Source organism: Anomalospiza imberbis, chromosome 2 (assembly GCF_031753505.1).
Source record: "Anomalospiza imberbis isolate Cuckoo-Finch-1a 21T00152 chromosome 2, ASM3175350v1, whole genome shotgun sequence".
NCBI classification, from domain to species: Eukaryota; Metazoa; Chordata; class Aves; order Passeriformes; family Viduidae; genus Anomalospiza; species Anomalospiza imberbis.
Window position 1 is genome coordinate 43,487,934 of NC_089682.1, and position 25,490 is coordinate 43,513,423.

Genomic DNA, 25,490 nt, shown 5'->3' on the forward strand with positions numbered 1-25,490 from the left:
AGTAAGTTGACATGATTTGTCTTCATGTGTGCCCAGCCACAGGTTTTTTTGATTTCTTTCCAAGTTATCCCCATGTTTTCACTTGCTGGTCACTAAAATACACTAAACAACAACCTCCAGTCCCAAGTTACAGTAATATTTGATTGTCTAAACTAAGATACAATTGTATAGTAAAATCATTATTTTTAGTGGCTGTTTTATGTGAGGTCTGTATTCAATAAGAACATTGTACTTAAAGGTCTTCTTCCTCAGAATTTTGCTGGCCTGAATCCATTTGAGTCACTTATAATGGCATCATAGCAGTGTTGGAGTAGATTCAGATCAGGAAAATTCTTAGGAATAAAGTCATTAAATACTGTATTTATGAGTGAAACAGGATATCTAATTACAAAGCACATGTGCAATTATTGGAGTTGTAGTATTTCTGTTATAAACACATTTGTGGTTACTATTGTCATTTGTCATGGGCAACACTAATGCTTGTTCTTCTCTACAAGTTTATTTTATATGATGCTAAGATTTTTGTTTTTAAAAATCATCAACCCTTTCTTTCTTGTGATTTGCATCAAGATTTGTGATTTACATCTAGGATTTGCATCTTTAGCAGAAGTAATCTTGAATGGATGCTGATAATTTTTCTCAAATATTTTTCTTACATACTCATCGTTGAGCAAAAGCCAATGAAGGAAAGAAGTTCAGTTTTCCATTTCATGTCATAGTAAGTGTTTGGTTTCAGGATTTCATGTGTCATCTCTTTGCATAATGACTAAACTTTGAAAGAAATGCCAGCATGAATCAATTAAATATCAGTTCATAATTTCAAAAAGTTTTAAGAAGCATTCAAGAACATATTTTTTCCTGACACTGTACATGCTGCTAGCAACCTGCATAGAACCTGCTGCCATTTAGAATCTGCATTCTATAAAAGTAACTAGTGTGTCTGCAGCTGAACAGAAAATCAAAACAACAGTATTTTTTTCTTCAACATTAGCTTTTCTTGTGACCTCTCTGGTGCTACACTGTAGATCTACAAGCAATAGGTGCTTCAATAATTTCTTCTTTGTGGAAAAACACATTCCTAGAAATTCAGGAATTTGCAGCATGCTGACATGTATAATTAACAAGCTGAAATTTTAAAATATCACAAGGTCTCCTATAGAAATCACTGAAGTCCAAGACACTGCTGTAGCATTATTCTGATTCACTGGACATTAAGGCATATGCACATAGCAATACTCTGGAATTTTCTGCTGTCTCCAACAGGTGCATGGATAGAATACATTTACCTGAAGAGAATGGGGAATATTGTGAATATACCATCCATAATCCAGAAGGGAGCTTCCATCAGCTTCTACATGATGATGGCTGTTGTGACTAACAGCCCTTTCTCTCATCATCAAAGGTAGATTTTCAGACTAGGAATTGCTCGTCACATACATTTAATAGACTTCTGGGATTTTGTCATCATTTAGTATCAGCATGTCAGGTTGCAGAAGCTCTTATCGTTCATGGTGCTTCAAGAAACATTTTCATGGGCAATTAAGATATGCTTAAATCTCACATATAAGAAGCATCAGCCTGAAGTATATGATCTCAAGTTACCTCTCATGTGGATGCGAACACAACCTGAAATCAGCAAAATTCCTAAAAAATTTTTATTTGTGAAACTACAAAGATGATTCTGTAAATCAGTATTTGTTTTCTCCTTGAAAATTCAGTAATGTGTACTGGAAACATAATCAAGACAAAATAATGAGTTGGAAGAACGATGATTTTTTCAATCCTCCCCGGTGCTGATCTATGAGGATCTTCAACCGGATACATCTGAAACAGATCCTTTGCTGGAAATTTAAAACACCTGCAGCTTTTACTCAAGTTGCATGTTCTTACAGTGACTGTTTTTTAGTACATTGCTCCATGTTTTGCAAAAGAAAAAAGTCTCAATTCTAAACCACTACCTCTCCATCTTTTCTGTCATTAATATACTCAGTGCACCTCCAAAATAGTACTAAAGTACAGAAGGTGTCAGAAGATATATTTGGTAAATTTGACAGGAAAAACTGACACGTAGCATTTTAACTATGGACACTTTGCTCATGAATAAGCTTTAAACATTAAAAGAAAAACAAATAAAGGTATTTCAACTTGTCTAGATTTTAAATGAAGGGATTGTTTTTCTTACAGTCTTGCACTTGGACTTCAGGGGTTGAAGGAGTACTTTGACAGCCAAATGGTAAACTCAAGGAGGGAAGTCAGCTGCTCTAACCATTCAAGCATATTACTAAAATCGAGCTACAAATGAGTCACCAATTTCTGCAACAGTTCTTACCTTCCGTTCTTGTTTTCAGCCAATTCAAAATACAAGTTTTGGCAGCCCTACAACTTCTTCTCATTTGGTTCTACATTTCCTCAGTGGGAGTTGGAGCAATGGCTGATAAATCAAACTCATCCACTAACCACACTATCCACCTATGCCCAAGTGCAATTTTCTAAAGTTTGTAAGCAAACGGCAATTTCTGAGCATCGTAATCAGCAAACTCTCTCCTCCTGAAAAATTACACAGATTTTACTAAAATTGCAGTGGAATTTTGCAGATTGAAAACTCTGGTACCTGAATAATTTATTCTGTTCCAGAAGCTGTCCTTGTCTTCATGTAGCTGTTGTTGTCTCATCACATCCCCATCCACTCTGCAAGTGGAATCCTTGAGATTGAGAGTTATCATTGTTCTGGTGCTGCCTTGGGAGCTCTGGTTCCTGACTTTGAATCTGTGCATAGACCAGTCAGGTCAGCATCAGCTGGTCAGGCCTTTGCGAATATTCACATGTGGAACTACAAATTATGCAAGACATTCAGGAAGCATGAGCATGACAGAAGAAGTCAAGGAGTAGAATACATGTATAGTATGACATAAATTTTATCAAAACCAAAAATATATATGTACTTTTACAGAATCTGTAGCACTAATCTCAAATTATGCAATACCTCTCATTTTCTAATTAGCATAGGAGTCATTTGTGTTTAGCTACATATTATAAGAATATTGCAAGTGCAAAAAAATTTCACCTTTTTTTTTTTTTTTTCCCAGAAGGTACCTTTTATGTGGTGTCATTTTGGGTAGTTTTACTTGCAGACCTTTATAGAAGAGTTTCCTTTAACAATGGCAGAGAATTAGATTGCTATCAGTATTCAAAATAAAAGGGTTTTCCTGCTTCCTAATTTAGGGAATGTGCTTTTTATGGTGATAAAATCACAAAGTGGCTTTACCTAAGTAAAACACTTTTCAATCTCTGCTGAAGACTTCCACGTGTATTTTAGTTTTATGCTGGTGATGAAGTTATGGGGGAAAAAAAACCTCCACCCCAAAGCCTTGTAACCCCCACTTTTATTTATGATTTCTATGAAATTCTCCATTGAACATTAACCATGAAAAATATTTATTTCTTATATTTTATTATGAATTCTAAAATGCTGTGAAAATGAAGCTTCTGAAGACTTCATCATTCTTCCAATGTCTAAGAGTGTAAGGGTCTCTTCTGTTAACATAATTTTTCTTTCCAAAGAATATGTAAATCTGTACAGAGCTGTCTTGACTTCAAGTTTTTGAGACCTCAATGTTTGTTCATTCTCCATGGTGGGAGGAGATACTGAGTAATTCAGTGAATGAGCACAAATCATGAGTGTTGGGCCACAAAGACTATTCTGATTGTCTAGGGGTTTGTTCTTTCCTTTTATGCTCTTTATCATTATTAAGCGATAAAATAAAATAAAATACAGATTCTACATCTCTCATGCTATAACATTTGAAAAGAAAAAAAAAAAAAAAAGGATGTCCCAATTTAGTGGGTATCCATTATTATTTCAGGCAGGCTTCAGAGTTACTGACATTGTTAATTTATAGAGATTATATCTGTATTTTGGTTTTGGCACATTGGAAGCTCCAAAGCTTTTTTCCTGATGGGGATTTCTCCTAAGGATTACTGGGCAGGTATAATATTCCCATACCTGCGTCTCTTTCTCTTCTTGCTCTGGTGTGCTATGGTGCCAGACATAGTACTACTATGTGTTCTCCACAATTACTGCAGGAGAGAAACTAACCCCAGAAAGGTGTTACCAATGGTTAGAAAGCTCTGCTTTGGCAATTTATCCTGTTATTAATAATGTCCTTCACATAACAGAAAAATGTAAATAGTGTGTCTTCAGTTTTTGCTCCAAGTAATGCTGCATATTCGATTTTTGTCCCAATGTTTCTTCATTGCTATTTTTCATACTCAGCTGCACTATTATGTTTTTTTTGTGTCATCACATATCCTTGAATCATTTAACCAGATCTCTCTTGCCTGATTTATAACATAAAGAAATGTAATATAGCCACACCAATGTTTTTGAAGTCCTTTTGAAACTTCACCATACTAAATACCATTTTGATTTGCATGTGGTAATCTCCCTTATATTCTGGGAATCCTCTCACAGATAGAGACACCTGTATCAAAACATTTCCTTTCATTTATCTATTTGTTTAATTAGTTGTTCTTTTGTTTTAAATGGAATTTTCATTGTCTGTATTTACACTCTAGTTTTCTTTCATGTGTTTCTTTCTTCAGGAATGCCAGCCTATCAGTATATATTTATCAGGTATTGCAGCGTCTTTGTAAAAGAAATAAATTATGGATTTGTACACCAATCCATCTGCAGAATAGACTCAGGGAACAGGACTTTTAAAATTGTTTATTAAGAAACCATAGTATAATAAACATTATAAGCAATGAAGCAGATCACATTTTAGATATTTTGTTTGATTTAGTAAGCAATTTTAGCACAAGAACCTAAGAAAAGTATAAATTGTCTTTAGTAAATGCATATTTTCATTATAATTCTAGTGAAATTTTCTTGCCTACCATTGTTTTATTTGTTTTATGGACTTTGAACCTAGTAAATCCCTCTTAAAATGTTTCTTACCATATATTTGATTATAAGAATAAATGATATATGAAAATCTTCTATGATTCAGAGTATTTATTAGCTTGGTTTTTATCCTACAGATAAATCTAAGATATATTACATCATCTACATTTGAATAAGAGAATGTGAGAACATAAGAAAATTATACTGAGTATAGTCAAATTTTTTCCATTAGTATTAGAAAGTAATTAGATAAACTAAAAAGAGATTGAGAAATTACTGTGAAGCCTATTTAATTTAAGGATACTTGTGCTTATTTTCATTATTGTTTTCTTGTATACTTCTCTTAGTACTCATACATGTGCTTAGGGTTATACGGAATTACTTATAGTGAAATATGAATTAGTGAATTAAAGTATTTGGGATTAATATTGAACTATGAATCACTAATAAAATATTTTCTATTGTATCTATGATTTATTGTCACAAGTTGTTTCACCATTTTAAATGTAAGTTCTTAAGGAAATATTTGTCATCAAGGTAAAATCAGAAATTAAATTTCTGAAGTGTATGTACATTTTAGGTAGGAATAATGTAGTTTGACCATGGTATTACATGCTTAATATTTTAAAAAAGAAGAAAATACTCAAAACTGGTATTACCTGTGTCACAGAATGTACTTGCTTTACATATATATAAACAATAGATATAAGCATTTAAATATATGTTTTACATATATATATAAATCTGGCTTTGTGTCAGAAATTAGAAAACAATGTTTTTTTTAAAGAAATTGCATTTTAATTAGCTGAGGAATTCATTCCAAAAGCCATGATGTTCACTACTGTAACATGTTTAATAGCATCATAACTTTTATTTTCCTTTTTGAGCATTTAGTGGAAATAGAATCTTCAGTATTAAAATTGATAGTTAAGTGGTCTAAGTTGCTAATTTTTACCAGTTCAAAGAGGTTTATGTTGGCTCCTAGGTTAGAATTCAAGAACTTTAATTTATGTATCTATGATGAGTCATTTTTATAGGAAACAAAATTCAGTCTACTTGGATTCTTACATAGGATTGGGATACTTTTCTTTCTATAGAAATCATGATAAAACAGCATGCTTCATTTGACTGCATTATATAAAATATTTTAAGGTCTAAATTGTGACATATTTCCTTTATTAACTCAAGGAACAATTGTAATGAGTTAAAAGCTCAGCCACTTAAACATCAGCTGTCACTTGGTGAGTATTGAGTGTAATATGCAGTAAACCTGAGTGTGTGTGTTATAGAATTGAACATAAAAATCTGCTTCAAGTGTAACATCATGCAGTGAAATAGTTACTAGGTATTCATCCCTTTTCCACCTTACTATAATGAAGGTAGGTTAACATCAGGTTTTTTTAATCACATTTGGAGTTTTTTCCTCTTAAACAAAAAAAGTGAGAGATGAAAAAGTACAACAAATTTCCCAAAGATTGCCCAGAGAAGCTGTGGCTGTCCCATCCCTGGAAATGTTTAAGACCTGGTTGGATGGGATTCTGAGCAAACTGATCTAGTAGAAGGGGTCCTGCCCAGGCAGGGGGGTTGGAATGAGATGAGCTTTAAGGTCCTTTCCATCCCAAAGTATTATATGATTCTATAAGTAAAGAGCAGAAGAAAATAACTTCTTTTTCCCCAGACATAATATTTCATGAAGTATGAATCATCAAGAAGAGGACTTTTTCTTTATTTTGTTTAATTTTACCTAATATTTGTATACCCTTTAAATTCAAATAATTTTGTGGGGACAGATGGGGAGGGGTGAGGAGAGTCATTATGGATAAAGATTTTTCATAAAATTTATGTTCTAGAAAATTGAAAGGCAGCATTCATTTTCGATGCCTTTTCCATGGGATGAAAAGGAACTGAAATCCAGAAATTCTAATTGCATTTATGGTTCAAGTTTTTTTAACAGTTGCAAGATTCTGGGATTTGCTCATTGTCTGAGGCATTACTTCTATTAAGTTTCACAGCTGCAGTTGCAAGGACAAGAGATAAAGCTGTGTGTAATCTAAGATATAGTGATGTATCTATGAATTTTTCTTAATAGCATCATAACACAGTGAGTGAGATCATAAAGAAGATTTGTGTATGTAGTTCACTATTGCTGTCATAATTTGATACGTTTTGCGGTTTCCCTTGACAATGTTCCTTTAAGCATGTACTTATTTCTTTTATTATACTGCCTAGAAAGAGAACATGTTTTTCTATATTTTTTTTATTTACTTGGGCAATTAAGAAGTTGCTTAGCTGTCAGTAATAACTTCACCATAGGTGAAGAGATGCTTTTAGTCATTCTTATCAGTAGTGTTTAATATATAAATTCTACATTTATATACATATATAAACATATAAAACCTTCTTTTTTCCTGAATCAATGTAAACAGAGCCCAGATGGCCGTATAGAAGTCAAAGGGCAGCATGGAAAGTCATCACTGCATATTAAAGATGTGAAGTTGTCAGATTCAGGGAGATATGACTGTGAAGCGGCAAGTAGAATTGGTGGGCACCAAAAGAGCATGTACCTTGATATTGAATGTAAGTTCTAATGTTTTGTTTTCTCTTTTAAATCTGTTTTAAAAGAAAAAAAAAAAAGAAGTGCATTCTTAACGGAAGGCAATTTTTTTTGTGGTAATTCATGATTACACTTGCATAAATGAAGAAAGCATGTCCTGTAGCTCATTCCTCTGTGGAAGAATCCTGTCTTTTCTGAAGTTAACAAGACCCTTGTTGGTGTGTTTGTGACTTAATTAGGACACAATTTCTTCTGAAATCATATTCCAGTGTTATTATCCACTAACTTAAATCTAAGCTTAATAACTTCAAATCTCAGAGCAAGTTGAGACTGCTGGGAATGAAAAGTATTCAGTGGGATAAAGTAAGGACTGATTTGAGCAGCAGCTAATTCTTGAGCTTAACCTTCTAAGATTCAACAAAGATTCTTTTTGTTTCTGAGTCCTCTGATTTACTAATCCCTAAAAGGTGTTCAGCCACTATTGTAACCCCTCCTGGAGTTATCATGTTTATTACAGTCTCTTTTAGAGGTGGTCTTTATTCCAAGCTCTTGCATTTTATTCAGGAGAAAAGGAGATTATTTTTGTTTACAAGAGTTTCATGCTTGAGAAACCAATCAGAGGATATAAATCTGAAATATGAAAAAATTCGTTGGGTAATTGCTTCTTCAAATTTTTCTTCAAGTTCACAGGCAAAGGTCTTCAAAAAATGAAAACAATCAAAAAAAATCCTTCTTTTTTATTTCATTGTTACTCTATTTATCTAGAAATTTCTAGATACAATTATTTTACATCTCCAGTAGAGTTTGCATGAGCCTGTTTGAACTGAGTCTTTGAACAGAAAAAGTCTTTCCAGTGGGAAGATAAAAGCTGGAATAGGATTCTGTGGCACAGAAATAAAAGTAATGATTGCAGACCTAGGAGTGATTTCCTGAGGAGTTCTGAAAGTGCCTTCACTATACAGTTGTGTGTTCTTTTTTGGCAGGGAAACATTGCATTGTGGTATAGAATATAAATCTGAAAGAAAAATGAGGAATGATCAAAAGAATTTTTAGGTATTAGGAATGGAGAGATTTTCCAAGCCAGAAGACCTAAGAAATATATCCTAATTTGCTACATTTGTTTTTTAGTGTGTGCAATGATAACATTTTATCTATCTATCTATCTATATATATATATATATATATATATAAAGGGAAAAAAATAGATAAAAATGCAAATTAAGTGAAGTTTCTTTAAAATTCTGCCAACTCTCCACATAATGATATGAAATACATGGTTTGATTAGAGTTGTGTTGCTGCTATGTTTTAGCATTAAATATTAATATATTTTGTATTCAGAAGAGAGAGATATATTGCACCACATATTATGCAACATGAACAATTGAAATGTAAGAATTTATTAGCAATACAGAATTCATACCAGAGGGCATAATAAAACCTCTGCATTGATATAATACATTATTATAACCTAAGACACCTTTCGGGGTGAAAGTTTTAGTTGATGTGGAAATTATTTGAAAGTAGTAGTCTTTTTATGGTATGGCAGAATTAATTTTGAATATGTGCGGGAACAATCAAATATAGTATATGAGAAAATGGAATAATTTAAAATCTGAATTTACGCCTTGGTGGACACAGTTTTTGATAGAGTATACAATTTTTTTACAGTTCTAAAATCCTCTGAGGAAACACATTTTATGAAGAACATAGAAATATTATTCTACCATCAGAGAAAACATACATTGTAATGGTTACTTTTAATGTATAACAGAGGATTTTTATTATGATAGTTCTAAAACTGGAGTTTTAAGTTTTAATTACTCAGCTGATAGCGAGCATTAACCCAAATGTATTTTTTTCTAGCACAGTCATTGTTTGACTAACAGAAATACAATTTTTCTCAATTCCTTTAAGTCAAGTAGTTCTATGATGCAAAGCATGTGTTTCTGGGGTGATACAATATAGGTCTGTCTCATATTCTGATTAATGAGTCAGACAATTTTTTTGCTTTCCTTTGCAAATAACTTTGCACTGGTATATGAGCTGCAAATATAACTTATTTGTCTTGCCCAGGAAAGAAAACACTTGTTTAATGGTAAAGAACTCTCCTGTTCTTAAAAATAATGTCCCCAGGAGGAAGTGCTTCTTTTCAGCCTCATCTCCCATCAGTCTGGCTTCTGCCATAAACTTCTGTGACAGAGCAGCCCCTTGGAAGAATCTTTCAGCGCCTCCTTGCCCCCATTTCCATCTAGTGCTGTGTTGTCCTAAGCTCTGACAGTCCTTTCCCCAGTATCTTCTATATGAAGCAGTGTCATGGTTATCTGTCATTCCAGTTATGGGAGTTCATAAGTGGCAGGCTTGGGAATTTCAGCAAAAGATTTAGGTTCAAAAACTAAACAATTAATTTGTATTTTTGTAGCAAACTCTTAAAAATGGGGGAATTCCATGAAGTCAGTATGGAATCATTTTGATTCTCCTCTTCCAAGTGGCATTTCTTCAGCATATTAATTGCAGCTACAAACAGTGATATTAGGGCTTTTACACTTTTTCCCAAATTTTCATTTTAAAAATTGCATTAAGCCCATCAAAATAGTTTACTTTTTCTCTTCCATTAGTTTGGTTCCAAACAGATTTTGAGAAGAATTTATTCAGGTATGGCTCAGTCTTGCAGTTAAGCCATGTTAACAGAAATTTGCATTATCTTTAATAATATTCTCATATAAACCCCCAATAACTATTTTAAAATTAACATATAAGTAGATAAGCAGAACTTTATTCTTGATATTGTCCTCTAGTTTCTAGATGGAAGTAAACAATGCATCTGTGCCTTTCTGTAAGTTAGTAACAAAACTACAGCATTTTTTCTTTATGTTTTATTGTATTTGACAGTTTGTGTAGTCAGGAGAGGAAACTGCTTCCATCACATCCTTAAATGCCACCTCAGTGAAACAGGCCTAATGAAGGCACTGAGTGCTCTGGTGTCACTATCTCATCCTTTTACTTACTGACCCCTATCAGAAATTTAAACTGGCAGTAGGATTGCACAGAATTTCCGTGCTTTATCCTTGTTCTCTGTTGGGGTTACTGCTGGTGATAAGAGCAGTTCTCTAGGACAGGAAGAGATTATCAGGTTTGATGCCAACTGGGAACAGTTAACCCTGACTTTATCTGAAGAAAATGCTGTGGAGACATGAATTGCAGGGAACCAGGGGGCATTTTAAAATATTTCTTCCTACAAAGTCATCTTTGTGTTTAGTTATGTTTAATTTTCCTTATATAAAGTATGAAAAGTAAATAAAAATTACATCAAAATAAAATACCATTTTCAAATATTATTTATTAATAGATTTCACTAACTGCAAAATTTGGTTTTAAGTATGAAGCCTAGTATGTATTGGATGAGAGTAATAATAAGTAATCATTTGAAAAGTGGAATATATTAGATGTATGATGGAATATAAGATATGTATTGGGTATTAAGATGTGTCTATAGTTATTATCTAGATATTTATCATAGAGAAATAACTATTTTTAAATTAAAAATTTTGGAGAAATACATACAAAAGATAAAGCAGGCTATATGCTAAGATGAGGTTTTCAAGACAGCCTGAGGAATTTAAATATCTAAACCCTAGTGAATTATATAGCTTTGCTATACAAATATTTACATTTCCATGTGGTATTTTTTTTTCTTTAAAAATGTAATACAGACATGGCTAAAATAAAAACTGTGATGAGAAAAGACATTTGGTCTTGGATTTCACAAATTTTTCACTTCATAATTAGCACTGAAGAAAAATCTTAATTTTTACATCTTCAATGTTATGGATCACCTTTCACCACAGCGTTATTATTAGTTGGGGTGCCCCTACATTATTACTAAGTTGGAAAAGCTTTAAACAAGAAGTAATGAACAGCATTTATGATCTTTGAAAGACTCTCTATGTGCCCTTACAGTTTTCCCTTCATTGTGTTCAAACTGTCATTAACCTGCCTGAAGTTTTCACAGCCCTCACTTAATTTTATCCTCCCAGGTGCACACACTATATAAGATGCTACTGTTTCTGACTGCTCTGTATCACCGGGTGCACATTACTTTGGACAGTACTCCTTTTACCAGAGAAAGGCATTGAGCTACATCCTTTGGAAAATTCTCTTTTCCCATACACTATCCAGGAAGCATATCAGGAAGCATCCTGACTAAGAGACCTTTTTAGCTGGAATTACCAGTTTTCACATCACTGTTTTAGTTAAACCTCTCAATTTCAGTACTGATACTGTAGCTATTAGATATGCTGGATGGTCCAAAAATGCCTATTTCCTCAGAGTGCTCAAAGAGTAATGTTTTTGAGATAGAATTATCTATGACAAATATATTACATTGAGTAATGTGGTACATTTTTGTATGAGATCAGCCTTGTGAGTAGTTGATAAAAATTATTTCTTAAAAAGCAATTTCTGAAAAAAATGTATTTAAATCATTTTAGTGTAATACAGGAATATGAATGTTTTCTTAAGATTGCTTTTCATCCAAGCATGATTTTTCTAGTAATATTCTGTATTAGTTAAGTACCAACTTTGAGTGGTAAAAACAAAAATAATGTGCAGTATAGTCTTTACCTGTAAAGAAAACTGTGCATTATTTGTTATACTCTTGTATTGCTTATCAATATCAGTCTTTTCCTTTGTGTTTGTTTTTTTTTTTCTCCTGCCACAATTTGAAACCAACCTCATTACTGTTGCAATATTGAATGTGGTTTCATTAACTGATTGTTCTTCTGCTTTGTTGTGTGTTAGCTATATTGCACTGCAGTTGAGTGGGATGCTTTGAATTAATGCAATTTAATTTTATATCTTTGCAAAAAAATATACAACTGTACTTAAAAGTGGATTCAGCAGATTAAGCTACAAATTGTATTTACCTTCAAGGATGAAAGGTTTTCAATCGGTGAAAATGCTACTACTGTGTACAAGATGTCACAAACATTATTACAGAATCATAGAACAGTTTGATTTGGAGCAATCTTAAAGTTCATCCAGTGCCAACCCCTGTGCCATGGGCTGGGACAACTTTCACTAGACCAGGTTGCTCAGAGCTCCTCCAAACTAGCCTGAACACTTCCGTGGATGGATCATCCACAATTCTCTGGGAAATGTCGATGTTGTGATAAATGTCACAAAAGGTTCCAGCTGCCTACTGCTATCATAAATCATGATAAATTCAAACAGTTCATAATTTGTATTTGGTTTCTGTTAAAGGAAATAAGTGCAGCAACATCCCATCACTACTCACATAATCACAGAATGGTTGAAATTGGAAGGCATTGCCTCTTTCCTGTCACTGGAAACCACTGAAAAAACCTGACTTTTTCTTCTTTGCACTTTCCCTTCATCAATTAGTCATGAGGACCCAGCTCTATCCTGTCATCACAGCCAGAAAACAACATTAATAAATACAAGCATATGGCCTGGGAAAGAAACAAATTATAGGAAAAACAATCAAAAGAAACAAAATATTGAAATAGTGTAGAAAAAATTCCATCTTTTCTAATAAAATACTATTGGCTTTAGTTACATTTCTTCCTGTCAAATTTATAGGTTAAAATGAGAAAGCAAAGATAGAAAAGGTCAACCTTTAACATCATGAAATAAGTGTGATAATTTTGACATATTATGAATGTCAGTTGTAAGATTTACCATTTATCTTCTTTGCACTTGAGCCCATGCACAAAAGGAAGTTTACTATGCTACTGCAGTGACTTGAAGGGGATAAGAAAGTTGGATTCTGTGCAAAAGATGAGGTTTATCACATAAAGTCACTTTCCAAAACCATTTCACCAAACTTGCCATAGTGAAGCAGATTTGAATGCATCCATCGTCTTTTTCTGATGTTACAACAGTGTGGTAAAATGGAGAAATTATTCACCTATATAATAAATATACCTATTATTTAGCCCAAAAAGCTGTAAAAATACTTTGAAACAAAAAATTCCTTCCTAAAAACATTTTGCTTAAATATATGTTAATGTCTTGTTAAACACGATATTCATATTAGAAATTTCTCATAAATTTTTACCAAACAGAGTTCTCTACAACATGTTTTGCTTAATCTTGCAATTAAATTGCTATCATTTAAAGTAGATTTTTAATAACATGTTAGCTACTTTTTTCTTAATAGAAGAACGCAATTTTGAAAGAATAAAATGATTTGGGGTTTTTTTTTGTTTATAATAATTTAGTTATTCATAGATATATATGCCTTAACATATTTTCTTACTATCATAAATTTTCACATATACAATTGTGAAAAGTAAAGGTAGAAAAAAAAAGAAAAGAAAGGAGGAAGAATTTTCTGATGCCTTCTTGAGCATGGTTTTACATTGTGAAATTTAAATATTTACACTGATAATGAATATGATAAATTTTAAATGGTTTCATAAGTATTTTCATACTATATAAAAAGTAATTCATATTGAACAGTAATAACCTGTGAATGAAAAGAAGGCATCGTGGCCTTCTTATACCTCCAAGATAGATCCATCAAAGCAGAGTCACACTATCTGAGTATAATGAAGAAAATAATTATGTGATAGGATGTGTGGCACTGAAATTTGAAACTTGAACTAAACAATTTTTTAGAGATTTAATTTGTTGTTTTCTGGCATGTGAAAATTAAGTAAAGATATGAAAAGGCTAAGAGTCCTTGTTCCATTCAGCAACTATTATTATTTGGGAATGTATGATAGAGACAGACATTAGAGAATGGAGGGATCATATCAATAAGAAAGCATACTGTGGAGGTAATGGTGACAAGTAGGAAAATATGGAAGGTAAAGACTGGATTTTGTTCTAGAAATGTGATGCATAGGACAGGAAGAAAGATATTGTTAGGATTTTGGTTTGAGAAAAACATTGCAGTTTTTCACTTCTGCCTATAAGACAATAATGTAATCTAATATTTGATGGAGAAGTCAGGCCATACTAAATTATTCCAGTAATTCTGTCCTGGAATACATGTTACAATTGAAAATTTGGTTCAAATTGGCATCATTTGAGAATTATGTGTTAACAATTGGCAGCACCTGATAATTTTATTACTAAAATGAAAATTGCTGCTGGTGTGATGGATCTGTACCTGTAGGGGGAATTTTCCTGTCCTAAATCTGATGGTCAGTGTTGGTGATTCACAGGCATAAAAAATGATTGATAGATGTATGCAAAAAATTTGTTTTATACATCACTAGTGACTTATTTTGGTTATTTTACCTAGTTCTGTTTTATTTAGAATTTCTCCTCCTAATTTAAACTAGTTTAGGTAATTTTAGAGAAATGGATCAATTCAAAGCAGACATCTCTATGAAATTAAAATTTTTTGGGCTTTAGTTTGGCTTTTGTGGGTTTTTGTTGTTTTTTTCTTTCTTTCTTTTTTTTTTTTTAATAAAAACAAATACAGTTCTTTAATGTAAAGTGAAATTCAAAGAAAAATATGTACATTTAATTTCTGCAACTCTGGCAGCACCAAGAACCTGAGCCACAAATGCATTCATTGCCCAACATTATTTAATGTACAATTATCAACATGGTTTGCATCCAGCAAAAAAGTATCTTATGGAAATGGAGCAATTGAAATGGTGTTTGAATATTAAAAAAATACCCTAGTTAAGGTTTCCAGGAATAGTACTGCTTGCCAGAAGGACAGGGCTCTTACTCTCCATTAAAGGTACAATCAGTCAATAGTGCATTGTACTATTGAATGTCAATGTCATATTGTAATGAATTTTGAGAGGAACCAAGAGAATGGGGCAGGGGAAAGGAAGTCTTACAACAAGTGTGGTGTTTTCTGCACTTGCTTTGAAGGAAACATGTACCTCTCAAAACTTTTGAAATCATGGGTTGGATTCCAGAAAAAAAAGACCCCTCTGGTTATAGCTAATAATCATGGCAATTAAAAATCAATATATGATGAGTTTCATTTGCTTTTCTATTTGGAATTTTCTTATGTGGGTCTTGGATGTTTTTCCTTACAGCCACATGATTGTGATAGCAGCAGTAAGTAGCTGAAGTTGTCCAATTCTCATCTTCCTTTTAAGAATGATTATAGATTAAAATATAGTCACCTAACCACATTTTAGAAGTGTTTCTAATATTATTTCTTCTTGCAAATTAATATGTGACAGTTATTGTACTTGTCTGTGGAGGTTCTTTTACTTTGTATCCAAGAAAGAGCTATTCATTTTAAAATAGTAACTACTGAACAAAGTATGAGGGAGAAAGTACAAGAGAAAGATAGATGGCTGTTAACTAAATTGTGGCAGAGTTACAAATAATTGAGACACTTTTACAGGATCGATGGCAAGGACAGTACTAGATTTGCCAGAGGATGTGGTTTATTAAAGTCCTTGATGATGGGAAACTTATGCCAACATTAATCATTTTAGAGCAAGGCTTCCAATAATATACTGTAGGAAATGTCCCAGAGTCTTAGATCTGGCAATCTGTCACATATTTTTATTACATGTTCTAGGGGAACAAATAGCCACATTTTGAAAACCTATGTTCTCAAATTAAGAAGTGCAAATCTGATTCTGCACACCAGTTTTCCGTTACAGTTGTCTGGACACATGTACTGAATCAGGTAATTTGCTGTATCTAATTTTGTGTATGACACCAAACATACACCAGAGCTGGATCTTTGTCATCCTTAATTTAATTACTTTCTGGACAAGGCAGGTGATATATTAGTCTGTTCTTGAATCACTGTTCCTGGACATTATAACTAAAAGGATATCTAAATGTTAGAGACAGCTTTCAGGTCAGAATTTGCTTCTCCTAAATAATCTTCTTACACAGGTTAACCAGAACTCATTCTAATTGAGTGCCAACCTGTTGGTTTCTCTCATGCTCAGCAAAATGATCAGCTTGGTACATAGCTGATGCTGGTACCATAACATTGACTACTCTAAAAGGCCATGCTAAATTTATAATTTCTTACAGAATCCTACACCCATATAATAATTTGGTTTAGTTTTATATTTTTGTGATTATTCTTTGTTCCTTCAAGACAACTTTTTCATTTGGATTGCCTAATCTCTCCAAAATAATATTCGATTTTTCATAGTTGAACCTTAAAACCTTATGGACTTTATCACATCCAGAGCCCCATGGCCAGCAGGTCAAGAGAAGTGATTCTATCCCTCTACCCACCTTTTTTGAGACCTGCACTGCTACATCCATCTCTGGGACACCAAATACAAGAAAGATGTGGACTTACTGGAGTCCACATGAGGGCCATGAAGGTGATCAGAGTGCTGGAGCAGCTCAGCTATAGAGACAGCCTGGGAGGGTTGATGTTGAAAAGTCTGGAGCAGAGAAGGCTCCAAGGAGACATTTGTAGCCTTTCTGTGTGCAAAAGAGAGACTTTTTATCTGTAGTGATAGCATAAGGACAATGGTGTTAAACTGAGAGTTATCAGAAATTAGATTTTAGGGAGAAATTTATTTTAGTTATGAGAGTGATAAGACCCTAGACCAGGTTGCCCAGAGAGGCTGTGGATGCCACATCCCTGGAAGTCAGGCTGGAAATCCCCAGACTGGGTGGGGCTCTGAGCCTCTAGTGGGAGGTGTCCATGCTCATGGTAGGGGATTGGAACTGGGTGATCTTTTAGGTCCTTTCCAACCTAAGCTATTCTAAGATATTGTGTGCATCCCCTAAATAATATCAATGGTAAATTTTGTAATTTTTTTGCAGTTTGGGGGGTTTTATTTGTTTTGTTTGCAGTAAAGTGGTGAAAGGTCAGATATAAGAAATACCATCAGGCAGGGTTGATTTTTTTTTTTAACAGAGTGTATTCAAATTCCTATTTCTACTTATCTGTTCAGAATTCTAGTGTGTCATCTTAACTTTTTACTTTATGTAAAAAAGCTTAAAAGGAACAGTTAATTTGCACCCCACATTGAATTTTGTCAGGTGTAAATTAATTCTCAGTTACATAGAAGCTAAGCAGAGCACATTATTATTTTTAATGGTTCTAATTTTCTAACCGATTTCCATTGACTCTTTTATTTTTTTAAACAATAAATATATTGCATTTAAAGATCCTTTCATAGAACCACCTTCTCATTTCTACTTCATTTTACTTCATTTTCAATTGATAGAACTTTTTGATAAATATACTGGTTATTAATGTAATTTGTTTGTTAGTTATATTATAAAACTGGTGTGATCAGGTTTTGTAGACATATAATATAGTCAGAGTTATGTTTTCAAAGACATGGCTTTAAAGTTTGTTATTTTTCATGATTCTTTTATACTAAACATAATGTGTGTTTATGTTTGATAAATACTAATTCTGTAACCATTAAAGCATACTAAACATCAGTTAGTGATGAAGAGCATACAAGAAAAAACAAGTTCTCTTTATAAACAAATTATTCCCTTCCAACTCAATTTTTTAGTTTCATAAGAAATGTAAATTATCTTTTGTTTGTTCTGTAAAAAGAAAATTATTTCCAGAATTATATTCTTTTCGTAAAACATCACTCCAGACATCTTAATCTGTTCCTAACAAATCAAAAATCATGCGTTTTAAGATAATTTCTCTGAATGAAGTCAGCACAGTCCTCTTCTTTTTGTATATTGGAGATCTTGACTGATGGGGAAATGGCTGCAAAAGCATTTTTACACAGGTTTTTGAGAGGGAAATTACAAAGCTATTTTTTGAGGGGAATGTTTTACAATTGAGAGTTGTTTATTTTGGGATATATCCTTATTTGACAGACTTTTAGTCCTATTTGTGGTTTATTGTGTTTGTGACTGTTAATACCTGTAGTTTTGTACAGATGGCAGTCCATAATTCACCTATACTTTAAAAATATCAACAAATACATATAATGGGCCTCCAAAATATACCTTTAGAAGAGAGAGAAGTCTGAATTGGAAGTCCCTATTTTCTTAAATGCTTTTATCTGCAGTATAGAAGTGTACACTACTTTTTCACTTGTAAGTCTTAAAATAAGGTATAAGTTTGCCACGTGTGTATTGAGCATCAAACCACATAATGGTATCTAGGAAGGAGGATTTCTCAGATTCATAGTATCTTTTAATCTTCAACATTCACGCCAGTGTTCATAAATGGAGTGAACTTATTGTGAGAAATTTCATATTGGAAGACAATTCTTACACAAAGTTTATGAAACAATCACATCTGGAACCTCACAAAGACTCTAATGAGATTTCCAATCTGTTTGTTGAACATGCTATTGATCCATCTATTGAACATGAAGAAATAAGTTCACACAGTTTTCCTATAAGTGATTCCCACCATGAACTTCATTTCCAGAGGAAAAGCCAAGGCTCTGAGCCTTGGTATTCTGAGATTATTGACCATAGCTAACTATAAAACATGCTTATGCAGTTTGCTTTTTTCTTCATGTTCTCCAGCAGTGTAGGACGTCACACTCTGAAGACTCTTTGATAGTCTGTTCTTTGCATTAAACAGTTTAGCTGCTGAAATATGGGATATTTAAAGGTCTGTGAAAAAACAGGATCGCTAGAATTACTTATTAAAACTCTTGGAGCAGAAAGATGAACTCCTGTGTCTTGTTAATAAATTCATAGCCAGGCAGGCTTTACTTATTTAGATGAAAATGCTTGTTTTTCTACAAAATATAAGGGCTGAACAGTTATTAAAGGAGATGCTGCTGGCCTTGAGCAATGTAGCAGCTTTGATCTGTGCTTTAAAACTTCTATTGATAACAGTTCTATTTGCTCAAAGTCTGTATGCCTAGATGCAGCAGCAGCATATGTCATCAAAAAGTTACGCTTTTTGACAGAGGCAAACAGGAAGACGTTGAAAATGTGCTCTTCAGGAAAAAAAAAAAAAAGAAAAAAAAGAAAAAAGCGTTTTTTTAGCCATTCCTGAAGCTAAATTTTACTTTATACTAAAGATGCTCAGTTCTGGTCTCTGATACACCTATTAGGAATTTTCTTGACTAAAACTAAGCTATATGTGAGAGGACAAGAAGAGATTTTCCAGAGACACATATGAAAACATTTAAGAGCTATTTATCAAAACATACATACATACATACATACATATATATATATATATATATATATATATGTGTGTGTGTGTGTGTGTATTTATCTTATATATTAAAAAAAGGTACCATTGCAACAGCTGTTACTGATAATTCTCTTTTGGAATTAAAGCATTGAAAAGATTTCTGTGAAGAAATTTTTAAAATACTGTTAAAAGATAATAACAATGGAATTGGGAAATAACACAAATCAATGTTTGATAGAAAAAAACAACCATTCACCTAAGACAAAAAGAAGAGGGGAAAGGCTACTCCCTCTCATTTTATAGAGATCACTAAACTTCCTGCTTTCCAGAGAAACAGTGAGTAGAAGAGATAAGTCTTGTCACTTAGTGGCACTATGCTCTGAAGATCACAGTTAGTTTGCAAACCAACTATTTCCTCTGTGTCAGACTCAGTGTTTGGTATATGTTTAATGCAGATATTTCTTACAACCCGGTAATGTTTGTAAGAAAAACACACCATCTTTTTCCTTGGCGATAGCTTGATAATTTCATAAGGAACTTACACAAAGATTGTTCTAAATAATGTACACACAATATATTTTTTGCAGTAGGTAGAATACATTGTAACATTTTTTGGTATTCTTTTGCTATTTTTTAAAGTTTTATTTCCACAAATAAACATCTCTCTTTAAAAAGATTTCATAAAGTATAATAAAGTTCCAGTCAGAAATGAGTGAAGCCATAGCACAAGAAAATTTGAGGGGTGAATGTAATTACTCCATAGCAAAAGAAGACACTATGAGATCAGCACATGAACAGACAATGTATGTTTTTAGCTCACCTCTCTTTTTCATATGAGGGTCTGGCTGAAGAATTTGTCATCTTCAAGAGGAAACACTCTTCCTCATTTCTGAGAGAGTGTCTTTCAAAGGCCTGTGATTGCCTAAAATTAAATGTATTTGACAGGTATTCTCTTTCCCAAGAAGTTCAGCTGAAACCATTTGGGAGAAAAGAAACTTACCAAGATAAAAGCCCAAGGAACTCATGGTTGAATGCTAATACTTCCATGTTCCATAGTAAACTGACACAGCAGTCAATAGAAATTTCTCAGTGAACATGAAAGCTTGGATATGGGTATACAGTTTGTTTTACTAAACTGGTTAATAAACTTGTGCATTACTTCCTTTTTCCAGATGCTCCAACATTCGTGTCAAATCAAACCATGTATTACTCATGGGAAGGCAATCCCATCAATATAAGCTGTGAAGTGCTAGCAAATCCATCTGCCTCAGTTCAGTGGAAAAGAGGAAAATTAGTTTTACCTGTAAAAAATACAACTCATTTGAAGACCTACAGTACAGGAAGAAAGCTGATTCTAGAGGTAAGACTTCAAACGGAAATCAGTGTGGTGGCAGAACATAATTTTGTCCTCAGTTTGGCAGCACTGTGAGTAATGTAGAGTGTATTTAAGGCTAAAACCCACAATTTAATAAGGAACACTCTTAAAGAAAGGAACAAAACAACAAAAAACTATATATGAACTGATCTATCCACAAATTTCTTATGAGTAATTAGAAAATAAATCTTATTTGAATGGCTTATGCTCAGTTTTCCAACTACACCCAGGAAAAGTATAAAATTTGCATTTTTGGAAGTAAAAAAATCTATAAATAGATGTAAAACTAAAATATCAATCTAAGACTGCAAATGAAAGTGACTGCCTCATAGGCGCTTGGTGTTTACAAAAAAGTTTATTTTTTGAGTTTTTTGTTTGGTTTTTTTTTTAATTATTGTTTAAAGGTGAAATTTAAAGATGAACAATGTCACTATTTTCCATTAATAGATTTATTCATTTGAAGATGAGAAGGGGGAGTCAAACATGAAATAATGTGTATTTAGGTCTATGTTTGGAGAATATACTAGATATATTGAAGTAAGAACACATCTGCATATTGGTTAAGGAGAACATACTTGAATTTCTGATTTTAAAAAATATATATATTTAATAAGCAACTAATATATACAAAGTGTATTCATTTTAAAGGTTGCTCCCACATCTGACAATGATTTTGGACGGTACAATTGTACAGCCACAAACAGAATAGGAACAAGATACCAGGAGTATACACTTGGTCAAGCTGGTAAGTTAAAATTTTGTTTCCTTTTCTTTATATAGTTTTTCCAACTTTCATCAACATAAAGTTCAGACACACTATCCTCTGTTTATTTTATTTGGTAGACTGTTTGCAGATAATTTAATATTCTAAGAGCTGAGCTGCAAAGTAAAATAAACCAGTTCCCTCAGAATATGAATCTTCTTTTGATTTAATTTTAAGGCCTTCTGAAACTTGAAAAAAATTAGTCTAACCTTTTTTCCTTTGCTCTTACTATATCCTACATTTATAACAATGCATTTTTATTACTTCAGCAGAGAGACATATGGTTTGCAGACAGTAAAAGTAAGAAGGAATTAGAATTATTTTTTTTTCTCCCTCATTTTTTCTTGATAAAAAAACAATGACAAGAGACTGAAATACAGCAGCAAAGAAAATCTATCTCAATTTGCACTTTTAGTTATTTAAAAGTAGATTTTGACTGGAGTGCTAGATTGAAATAATTTAAGCTCTGATATTTTCTATACCTATTGTTACAGAATGTCTGAAAATTTTTATGTCCTTCTATTGTGTTTTAGGCAAATAGAATAATCTGACTGTATATTTGTTCTTTGGCAGAAATAACTATTAACTGAGACCAAATGCGAATTTTTTAGCAGTGCTTTCAATTACATTTTCTTGTGGAATGGACTAACACTATATATATTTTTTTCTTTCTCATTAGGACACATATTCCAAGTGATTCTGAATGTTTTAGTTGCAAGTTTTGGTCTAAATTTTTTCAGGGGTTTTTTTTGTTTGTTTTGTTTTGGTTTTTTTTTTTTTTTTTTTTTTTTGGTTGGTTGGTTTTGGGGTGGTTTTGTTTTGTTTTTTTTGGTTTTTTTTTGTATTAAAAAACAACTTTGGACTCTTACCAGGAAGACTTTTAGGGGAGCATTTAGCTAAAGCATGCACATCCAGTCACAGGAAAGCCCTCTAAACTGGCCTGCTGCTATTATTTGAGAATTTTTGCTCCATAGAGCAATTATTTTCTTTTGGCGTCTCAGGAATTATAAAACACCATTAATAAGCTTCTTAGAATTTATACACAGTTTTAAAAGTATTTCCCATCATCTCTGTAGGACACATTCCTACTATAATACATCTTTTGGTTTTGAAGAACAGTGAAAAGTGCTGACCTTCCTACAAGAGAAAAATGTGGAGTTTGAATTTATATGACACACAATTTTACATCACTTAGAAGATCCCTTAACCTTCATTTTACAACTTTTTGGGGGTGTTAGCTGTGGTGTGATCTTACTCTCCTTCAACAGCAACACTTGACCACTGAGAAAGAGCTTTTTCTGAAGCCATGGACATAAATCACATAAAAGTAAGGAAAATCCCCACTTGCGTCCCACTGGAGTCTTACCTCTCAGGAGAGAAAATGATGAGAAAATGTTGTGGTTGCCACTGTGTGCTTTTTTTTCATAACTGTGTATACACTTGGGAGAGCATTTCAACAGATATTCTACAGAATGTTTTTGTTTTTTTAATAGATTTGCAGAATATCTCATCACAACACATGATACTACATTATGAGTATTTTAGCTATGCATATATCCCCTGCTTTTATAATTTAGCAATTAATCGGTTTTAATAAAGAATATTAGTATTGAAAAGTTAATTGAAAAAACAGAGGATATATTTTCTTTTGACTTCAGGAATTCACACATATGCATTTCCTTCCCTGGAAATGCAAGGAAAAACAAATAAGCTATAATACTTTCTTTTTTTTATTTTTAATAGAACTATATCAGAAATATTACTGATGCCAGTTTTTTAAACAGATTATTAGTCTCTACTTTTGCAATGTTTTGCTTATATTTTTTTCAGGCAATTCTTCAGAAAACTCAATGAACACTTTAAAAATATGTATTCTAGTTTTAAACATAAAAAGGGGAATGAGGATAAATAGGATTATGGGAGGAGATCATGTAAAGCATGAATATCCCTGTATGGAGATATTCTAGATAATGATATTAAATGCAGAAAACAGAAAAGCAGGTTTATTAGTAGTGATAATGAATAGGGCTGGATAAACTGGATTTGGGGTGTCACTGTGCACTATTATGCACTGCCTGCTATGCTCTACTTACAGTCGTATAACGCATAATATTCAGTGTCCTGAAATATTGATATTTTTAGCATTTGCCTCTAAATAGACTTTGTTTTTGGAATAAAACCCCAAACATTAAATTCACTGCAACAAGTTTTGCACTTAAACTGGCATCAGCTAGAAATGGAAAATGATCAGGGATACGGAGGATAAAACCACTATAATAGATACAGGTATAAGATGTCAAATGCAGCTTTCTCCCTAGTTTTACTTACCTTGGTCACTTCATTTTGGTTGATTAGGAAGGTCTAATGATTGATATTTTCCATATTGAAGCCTATAAAATCATTTCAAGCATTTCAATGCAGCCTGCTTTGTCTCCTGGCTTTGATTGTAAATACAAATGCTGGGGCATAGAATGCTTTTACAAAGGCTCTGCCAGGGAAAAAAAATACAATTCCTGGCTGGAAGACAGTTTTAAGTAAAGTATGCTGCTAAGGTAAATTTAATCACAAATAATGATCATTTCGCTAAATAGTTTTCTTTTTAAATTCTACAGGAATACTTGTTCCTTCATGTTTCATTCAATTTTCTGCTTTTCTGGATTTCAGTACAATCAAACTACCTTTTTTTTATTAACTTACTGCACTTAGAAAGTTATCATACTGTCAAAATTCCATTATCTTTATTCCTGTTGCCTTTCTTAAGAAATTAGACTTATTGATGATTTTAAAAAGGAAGATTTATTTCAGAATTGATATGCAATTTAAAGCTATATTTTATGACAGAAAAACCATGACTTTTCATTCAGATTACACCGAGCTACTGAATCAGACTGAATTCCATTTAAACCTTTCAAAACAACTGAGAAGCTGCAGAGTATTTGAGGTTTCATTCTGGAAGGTGATGGCCTGCTTAGAAACTCCAGAGTTTTGTGGAAAGCTTAATCAGATGTGCCCATGACCTGACTGTTGTGATCAACTTTTAAAAAAAACACATGAGTGATCTTCTTTTTCATTACCTGAGCTTTTAAAATGTTATGTGTGTAACATATGCAATATGAAAATAATCACAGTCACTTGTTGCCACTGCAAATTAATTGGTTCATGTCAGCACAACAGCCACAACTTGTATTTTAGAACTTTACTTACATTCTGGTTTTACTCTAAGTCAGGCTTAAATTTTGGCAAGCCAGGTCAGATTGGCAGGTTGCCCCAATGGGTCTCAGAGGCTGAGGTGAGCACAGATATTCCTAGATTTGTCCAAATCTAATTTAAGCATAGTTTATATGAAATATCACTTTGCAAGGAGCCAGTATGAACTAGAAAAGCATTCTTCTGTTTTGTTCAGGTCTCAGTATAATTGTTTCAAATGTTTTGTGTAGGTAAGTAGAAAGACACATGGCCATTAGTAATTTAGGATTATGTTATTAGAATAGGTAATTTAATGTCTTTAAATGGTAAATTTTAAGGTTGTGACACATAGCTAAATGAGAATTTTGAAGGTTTATCTTTTTTTTTAAATATTAATGTAGATTTTTTTACATAGCTGGATGTATGGCTGGGCTGAATCTAGAGCCCTAAAAAGTCAACTATTATTCACCTCTAAGGATTTCATAGCCTTACTCTTCCTAGACTTTCCTTTCCCCTTCTTCCTTGTATTCTGGGATTTAAAAGTCCATAGTGTTTAAAAGTCCTGCTGTGGGCAGGAACACTTTTCACTAGACCAGGGTGCTCAGTGTCCTGCCCAACCTGGCCTTGAGAACTTGCAGTGATGG

At 32.9% G+C, this 25,490-nt stretch overlaps 1 protein-coding gene across 2 annotated transcripts in view; it reads left to right on the top strand.

Annotated features, from left to right (window-relative positions):
• Positions 1-25,490, top strand: part of NCAM2 (neural cell adhesion molecule 2) — a 277,680-nt gene that overhangs the window by 182,810 nt on the left and 69,380 nt on the right. For both annotated transcript variants that reach the window (XM_068180672.1, XM_068180671.1), the window contains exons 9-11: positions 7,330-7,480; positions 20,695-20,882; positions 21,546-21,642. In XM_068180672.1, the coding sequence (XP_068036773.1) occupies positions 7,330-7,480; positions 20,695-20,882; positions 21,546-21,642 (436 nt within the window). The remainder of the gene's footprint in view (positions 1-7,329; positions 7,481-20,694; positions 20,883-21,545; positions 21,643-25,490) is intronic.